General features: G+C 48.7%; 2 protein-coding genes and 1 pseudogene across 5 annotated transcripts in view; 1 reads left to right on the top strand and 2 right to left on the bottom strand.

Moving 5' to 3' along the window:
* Positions 1-2,270: 2,270 nt before the first annotated feature.
* On the bottom strand, positions 2,271-3,811 carry LOC101988491 (heterogeneous nuclear ribonucleoprotein F-like). Its single transcript, XM_013353340.2, has one exon. The coding sequence runs from the start codon at positions 3,317-3,319 to the stop codon at positions 2,303-2,305; it is 1,017 nt and encodes a 338-aa protein (XP_013208794.1). The 5' UTR covers positions 3,320-3,811; the 3' UTR covers positions 2,271-2,302.
* An 885-nt stretch (positions 3,812-4,696) lies between these two features.
* On the bottom strand, positions 4,697-6,944 carry LOC101979723 (annotated as a pseudogene).
* A 451-nt stretch (positions 6,945-7,395) lies between these two features.
* Positions 7,396-7,868, top strand: part of LOC101987930 (E3 ubiquitin-protein ligase ZNRF3) — a 262,088-nt gene continuing 261,615 nt past the window's right edge. For 2 of the 4 annotated variants that reach the window (XM_026788716.1, XM_026788718.1), the window contains exon 1: positions 7,699-7,802. In XM_026788716.1, coding sequence (XP_026644517.1) covers positions 7,773-7,802 — 30 coding nt within the window. In that variant the 5' untranslated portion in view covers positions 7,699-7,772. Of the gene's footprint in view, positions 7,803-7,868 lie in introns of all 4 variants that reach the window. The other 2 variants (XM_026788719.1, XM_026788717.1) reach the window with 2 other exon arrangements.

Raw genomic sequence — 7,868 nt, 5'->3', positions numbered from 1 at the left:
CCCAAATTTCCTTTTTTAAATAGTTGTTTAATGTGTGTCCCCTTATGGAGTAAGTAGATGCACACTGTCTGTGATGGATGGACACTGAAAATGTTTTCAACAGCTCGATTACAGCTCACACCTAGGATGGTTTACTGGGTGTACCATGTATGATGGCCACGGGTCACATTGACAAGTAGTTCCAAACAATGTTTCTGAGAAGTGGCGATGCCTAAAGCTGTTTCCAAAAGGTTGCCCTGGACTTCTTCCCCATGCCACATCACATCCCAGGTGCACATGGAAGACCCCAAAGGCCACTTTTGAAAAAGAAAAACAAGAGCTGGGCGATGGTGGCGCACACCTTTAATCCCAGCACTCAGGAGGCAGAGGCAGGTAGATCTCTGTGAGTTCAAGGCCAGCTTGGTCTACAAGAGCTAGTTCCGGGACAGGCTCCAAAACTACAGAGAAATCCTGTCTTCAAAAAAAAAACAAAAAAACAAACAAAGCCCTGTTTCTCCATAAGGGAAGGGATGCAGAAGGCTGCGGGGCCTTTCCCACATTGCCAGTGTTCTGTACAGCGACTCCCCAGCAGTAGTGTGTGTGGCACAGCTCTTGATGAGAGCCTCACCCTTTGCACCCTTGTGTCGGTACACTGTCCTCTCCGTTCAAGGGCTGTCAATTTCTCATTTAGTGAGGGCTGTGAGTCTTGAACAAGGAGACGTTGGAAGCATACCGAAAGAGTTGAGAAAATTCTAGATTCTCTTGGTGCTGCTGGTGATGATCTCAACACACTCAGGGTTCGGTCAGTCCTGGTGAACCTCTGGCAGAACGGGGGCCTCTAGTCCTGCCATGGCCTCTGACTGAGAAGGAAGGCTGGAAGTTTCTCTCTCCTTTTTCTGCTTGCCAGATTTTGGGGAAACTTCATTACTTGGCAAATACCTCGGTTTCTAAGTAACATCAGCTTTTGGAGAGGTGGATCACGTTATTTCTGTTTTGCTAGGATGTGTCTTATTGATCATCTCTTGAAGAAGAACTTAAACAATCAAAGTCAGCAGGCATGGTAGGTAGCACACACCTGCAATCCCAGTGCCGGGGCAGGAAGCCTGCTCTGAGGTCAGCTTGGGCTACACAGAGAGCCCCTGTTTGAAAAAACCAAATATGAAATAAAAGCCAGTTGCTTTTGTTTGTTCATTTTCGTTTTTGAAACAGGGTTTCTCTATGTAGACAAGGCTGGCCTCAAATTCACAGATCCTCCTGCTTCTGTCCCCTGGATGCTGGACTTAAAGTGTGTGCCACCACTGCCCGTCTAAGACCAGGTGCTCACAGAACAACCTGTGGGAGTTGGTGCTCTCTCTCCACCACATGGGTCCTGGGGAATGAACTCAGGTCACCAGACTTGGCAGCAAGTGCCTCTACCCCCGGAGCCACCCACTGGTCCTCAATGAGTTTCTTTTCTGACCCCTGTGTGTGCTGTCATTGTCACTGAAGTTTTTATTTTGTTTTGTTGTTTGGTTTTTCGAGACACCGTTTCTCTGTGTAGTACTAGCTGTCCTGGAACTCGCTCGGTAGACAAGGCTGGCCTCTAACTCAGAGATCCACCTGCTTCTGCCTCCCAAGAGCTGGGATTAAAGGTGTGCTCCACCAATGCCTGGCTGTCACTGAAGTTTTGTTTTTTTTTTTCGCTGAGTAGATAAGCTGTGCCAGTCATTGTGAAAAAGTCTTTATTTTAAGAAAAAAATTTAGTTAACAAAAAATTTGACAAGTTTCACTTAGCAAAATACACCCAAAAGGAAATCACAGTACAAAGAAAGCTTTAAGTCAAGGCCTCACCAATTCCTACAGTATTAGTATTGTGTCTCAATTCTCAAAACTAACTTTTAAAAAGCTTAAACTTAACCTAAAGATTTAAATGAAAATATAAACTAGAATGAACATGAGAAATGCTTCTCTTTGCATCAGGGATCTAGCACCTTTGAGTTTGCCAGAAAAGTACATGTCCCCCAGTGTGTTCACTGTGGTGTGCTTAAAGATCCAGTCAACATACTTAAAACTACTTAACTCAGATAACATCACTCTTAAGTATACTACCAAAAATGTTATTGAGAAAAGCGGAAGAAAATAGTTTTAGTTTACTCAATATTACATGCTAGAAGAAAAGTTTGCATGAGAAACACTGAAGAGGTAATTTTTTAATCCAGATTTTCACAAACTCATGGTGAAAAGTGGGTCCCCCAGCTTCCTCTAGAGTTATAAACTGCTCTTGACTGCTTATTGTTTGCCTGTGAAATTTTTGATTGAAATAACTCAAAATGCTTCTACAACACTAATCATATCCACCCATGCTGTTCTGACCGCTGTAGCCGGCCCCGTAACAGCCACTCACTGACTGGCTCTCCAGGCCACCATAAGTGGCCTGGGCAGCTGACACTCCCATGCCCTGCATCACCTGGCTGCTATAAGCCCCGTTGCTAGCCCCTGTTGTTGAATTCAAGAAGAGTTCTATGTATCTGTGCTGCATGTTGGCCCTGTCCTTCGACATAGCTGCCACTGCTTCTTCATGGGTGGCAAACTTAACATCAGCTTCTCCCGTCATTCTTCCATCAGGACCAATCTCAATATGAACTCTTACAGGGTTGAGTGGAGAGAAGAAGTTGTAAATGTCGTTCTCCGTTGCTTTGTAGGGCAGCCCTCTCATGTGGACACAGTGGCCGGTGGTGCTCTGCACTGTGAACTCGCTGTCTCCGTATCTGTGGTCATACATTCCTGAGAGACAGTAGCTGAGGTCTCTCCCAAACAGGTCAGTGGTGAAGCCATAGCCATCACTGAGGCCACTGTATTCTTCATAGCCCCCATAGTCTGCACTATAGGCACCAGACCTCATCCTATCCAAGCCTGCCTGTTTTACAATGCCAATGTATCTCTGGGCTGTGCCAGGCCGGTCATAGGGCCCAGGCCTCTGCACAGACATGAACTTCAGAGGTGGATCTGAGTATGACCTAACTTCCTCCTGACTGCTCTTGAACACCTCGATGTACCTGTGCCCTATTCTCTCCTTGTGCTTCCCTAGAGCTTTCTCAGCTAACTCTTGTGATGCAAACTGAACGAAGGCCTCCCCTGTAATCTTGCCCTCCGGGTCCACAGGTAATGTGATCCCGTTTGGCACGATTTCCAACCCTGAGAAGAACTGAACAATTTCTTCCTTTGTGCATCCAAACGGGAGTCCCCGAAGCCTCACAAAGCCATCATTGGCACTGTCGGCGCTGTCTGGACCACTGTGCTTCAACACCCAATCCATCTCGGTTCTGTGTGACTTGAACACCTCAATATATCGGTGTCCCATGCTTTCCCTGTCTTTTTTCAGAGCCAATTTTACATCATCTTCTGACTCAAGTTCAACAAAAGCCTCACCACTCTGCCTGCCTTCTCTAGTATAACTGAAATGAACACCTGCAACCCCATCATGAATTGTGCAGTCGGAGAGGAAGTTTTGTACGTCCTCAATTGAGCAGGACCAGGGTAGGCCAAGGAGTTTGACCACCTAGCCTTCACCTCCCTCAGGGCCCAGCATCATGGACACTTGACAGGGTTGATGTCACACAAGCTTGGGCAATTTTTGGTAGCTTAAAGAACCACCACAGGTGCCTTCTGTAGTAAACACTTATGGAAGGTACAAGTTTTCCACTGAGGAATGCAGAAGTGACTTCTGCTTTCAATAAGCAACGCGGCTTACGAACCCCAACTCCACCCGACGCTTTAAAAACGCAGAGAGGTCCGGGGAAAGTCCAGGTGCATCTTCTTTTTGTTCTCAACCAAATGAGATAGTGTCTTGTTCGGCTTGACTCATACTTGTTTGCTGGATAGTATTTGAAGCTGTATGTGGTAGCCTGCTCACAATCTCAGCATTGAGAATCTGAAGCAGGAGTCCTCAGTTTGAAGTCAGCTTCTACCTCTGTCCGAAATGATGATACTACCTCCAGGGATCTCAGACTGTGACTGTGTCACTGAAGTTTTTGAGAGAAGCATGGTTGTTCTTCTCCATATTCAGAATTTATTTTGGACTCATGAAGCCCAGTGCTCCTAGCAGCTGTTGTCAAGCTGCCCTCAGTGTCTGAAGAATGGGAGGAATATGTGTTGATGAGCTCATCCCTCAACCGCTTTCTCATTAGTTCATGCAACAAATATTTACTGAGTGCCTACTCTGGGCCAGACAGCTCCAGCCTAGATAAGACAATGGTCCTTGCCATTACAGCTTTCCTCTTTGTGGCATATGTGCCTGGAGACACAGAGGACAGACAAAATTAAATGACCGTATTATTTAGTATGTTGGGTGATAAATGCCATGGGGTCAGAAGAAGCAGATCAAGGGAGAACGCTGCAGTTTAAGTAGAATAGTCAGAGAAGGCCTTTAGTGAGAGTATGGGATTCGAACTGAGACCTCAAAGAACACAAGATACTCAACATAGTATTTTATCTGTGGAAAATCACCAAGAGCTAATTTTTTTGAAGGTCTTCACTTTTTTTTTAATTCTTATGTTCGGCCTCCATGTATTCCTGCAGGCCAGAAGAGGGCACCAGCTCTCATTACAGATGGTTGTGAGCCACCATGTGGTTGCTGGGAATTGAACTCAGGACCTTTAGAAGAGCTGGCTGTGCTCTTAACCACTGAGCCTTCATCTCTCCAGCCCAGTAGATTCTTGAAGAATCCATTCAAGCTCGCTTAGTCCAACTTGATGAAGCCGATGTCCTTCCCATACTGCCGGAAACACTGGCGGCACGTGTCCAGCCCGTATTACCGGATCAGACCGTGGCTGTTTGAGCAGACGTGGCAGGAGCGGGATCCCTGGCTGAACTTCTGCGGGTGACTCCAGTAGAGCTGCTGGTGACCCGTGTTGCCTCACTGATGGCCGATGAGCCAAAAGGCAAGAGCTGATTTTTTAGAAGAGATTTATTTTAATGTGTATGGGTGTTTAGCCTGCATGTATATCTGTGCATACAACACATGCATGTAGTGTCCTTAGAACCAGAAGAGGATGTTGGATTTCCCTACAGAGGGTGGTGAGCTGCCATGTGGGTGCTGGGAACCAAACTTGGGTCTTTTGCAAGAAAACAAGTGCTTTTAACCACTGAGCCATCTCCAGCCACTATTGACTGAATTAAAAGATTTTGAAAATCATTTCTCTCTCTCTCTCTCTCTCTCTCTCTCTCTCTCTCTCTCCCTCTCTCCCTCCCTCCCCCCCCCTCTCTCTCTCTTTGTGTGTGTGTGTGTGTGTGTGTGTGTGTGTGTGTATAAAAAATGTATGCCCCATATGAACAGAAGCTGATCTGGGCCAGATCCCCAGAAGCTGGAGTTACAGGCGATTGTGAGCTGCCTAACATGGGTGCTGGGAACTGAACCTGGCTCCTCTCTTAACCATCTTTCCTGTCTCACGACTCCATTTTGTTTGTTTGAGAAAGGGTCTCACTATGTAGCTTGACTGGCCTGAAACACACTCCGGACCAGGCTGACTTTGAACTCATAGCTCTACCTGACTCTGTCCCACAGTGCTGGGATTAAAGGAGGGCACTACCACATCAAGCACGCAAAGACTTAATTAAATTTTAACAGCTGTATTGAGATGTAATTCATACACTATAAAATTCACCCCATGAAAAGGTACAATTTGATGGGTTTCAGATATTTACAAAGCATATAATCATTATCTAATTCCAGAATATTTTCATTACCCTTAAGAGAAATTCATTAGCAATCATACTATCCAATCCTACTTCCAGCTCAGCGTCTGGCAACCACTAACCTTTCCATCACTCCAAATGCGTGGTATTTCATTCAGATCAAACACTATATGCTCCATTTATAGTATACTTTTGTGCTTCATTCATTTAATATTCAATATTTTGTTTCTTGGTAAGATCCCATTGTAGCCTTAATTTTGTCATTTAAAATACAATTGAAGATTGAAACTTTACCATGTTAAAAAAAAAAGATTCCATTGTCCGGATAGACCATATTTGCTTATTCATTTTCACCAGTTGATGATGACCTCATACTTTTAAGAATTACGATGTCATGCATGGGCTGTAGTAATTGTCCTCTCCTTAAAGACTGGTTTGTGCCTTGGTGGGTGAAGTCAGAATCCTTGGTATTGACAGTGCTCCCATGTACTGATGAATTTGGCTCGGGGAAACTAACGACTCTCTTGCTTTGTCAGGTGCCTTCTGTGCCAAAGCATTGGGTGGTCCAAATATAGTAACACAGTTCTAGGAGTTTCTTTTCAATTGTATTTTCTATTCCACACTCTGGCAAAACATTCCTTTTCAGTTTAAGCTGTAATTTCGTTGAGTTGATTACTCAAGGAAACCCTCAATGACTTTCCTTTTTGTCTTAATATTTTGGGTGCGGTAGCAAGTAGAAGCAGATCACCCTAACCAAATATTTAAACAAAGCCATTCAGGTCAGGGAGGGAAGATGGACTGAGGAAGCAGAAATTAAATGTGGCTTTTAAAGGAGGGTTTTGATTCTCATAGACTTGTTGAGGAAGGAAAAAGCCTGTTCCAAAAAGGCAAAGGGAATTAAAAGTTTATCTTCTGGGTGACTGGGAACGTCTGTGCTCGGAGCACGTGTCTTTGGTATGTTTGGCAGCCAGCAGTTTGTGCATTAAGCGTGTTGGACTCTTCCGCCCTTCTGCACATGGTGAGATTCAAACGTTTCACAACTTCTTCTGAAGCGGGGGATAGAGATGGTCTCCAGGGCTGCAGAAAGATGAACTCCATTGAAATCTAGATAACTTCTTCGAGTTCTCTGCCACCTGTCCTCACTCTTTTAGTTGAGGGTAACTTTCAAAGCGACACCCACGCAAGAACTGGACATGTCCCGGCGGGTTGCAAACTGACCCTGACGGCCGCAGGGGCCTTTCGCGGTCCATGGAGGTGGGGGCGAGCACGGAGTGCGGATGGCTGGCTTGCATCGCCAGAACTGTGGATGAAGCATCCTTCCACGCCCCAATGGCTCTAACTCCCGCGTCAGAGCCGGACGCGCCGAGCGGGCGGATAAGCCGGGAACAGGTTGAGATCCTTATTCTCGGTCATTTCAGCAACTGCCAGGAGAAATGTCTGCCGCGGAGGGCGGAGCACAGATGTGGGGGAGGAGCGAGGAGAAAGGGGCGTGACCGAAAAGACGGCCAGGGCGGAGCAAGGGCAAAGGGGCGTGGCCCATGCAGAGAGTCGGGGAGGGACTCAGCCGATGGGACGGGGAGGGCGGGGCCTCGGGGCTCCGCCTCTCGCCGCAGGCGCGCCCGCCCCGCCTACCGGCTCTCCTCAGAGGTGGCCGCGGCCGAGCGCGGGGAGGGAGGGGAGAGCGGGTCACGACGCTGCGGGGGCGGGGATAACCCCTCACGTGGAGCAGATGAAAGGGCCGCGGCGCGACGGCCCGGGGAGCGGAGCAGAGCCTGCGACCCACAAAGCCGCCGCTGCTGCCGCGATGGTGCTGTGAGGCGACCGCCCGCGCTCGGTCCTCCGCCGGCCCGCGACTATGCCCGGCCGCGCCCGCCCTCCGCGCCCTCCCGCCGCAGGACCATGAGGCCACGCTCGGGCGGGCGCCCAGGGGCCCCGGGCCGCCGCCGCCGCCGCCTCCGCTGCCGCTGCTTCTCGGACTGCTGCTGGCGGCCGCGGGGCCCGGCGCAGCGCGGGCCAAGGAGACGGCGTTCGTGGAGGTGGTGCTGTTCGAGTCGAGCCCGAGCGGCGACTACACCACCCACACCACCGGCCTCACGGGCCGCTTCTCGCGGGCCGGGGCCATGCTCAGCGCCGAGGGCGAGATCGTGCAGGTAGCCGCTCGGGCCCCGTGCTCCGCCGCCACAAGATGGCTCCGGGGGCTGCTCCCGCCGACCCCG

The sequence above is a fragment of the Microtus ochrogaster genome, unplaced genomic scaffold (genome assembly GCF_000317375.1).
Source record: "Microtus ochrogaster isolate Prairie Vole_2 unplaced genomic scaffold, MicOch1.0 UNK6, whole genome shotgun sequence".
NCBI classification, from domain to species: domain Eukaryota; kingdom Metazoa; phylum Chordata; class Mammalia; order Rodentia; family Cricetidae; genus Microtus; species Microtus ochrogaster.
The sequence above is the reverse complement of the archived record's forward strand: the minus strand, read 5'-3'. Positions and strand labels throughout refer to the sequence as shown.

Excerpts from the sequence above, each read along its gene's own strand:
- LOC101988491 (XM_013353340.2), bottom strand. The coding sequence starts at position 3,319 with ATGGGACACCGATATATTGAGGTGTTCAAGTCACACAGAACCGAGATG.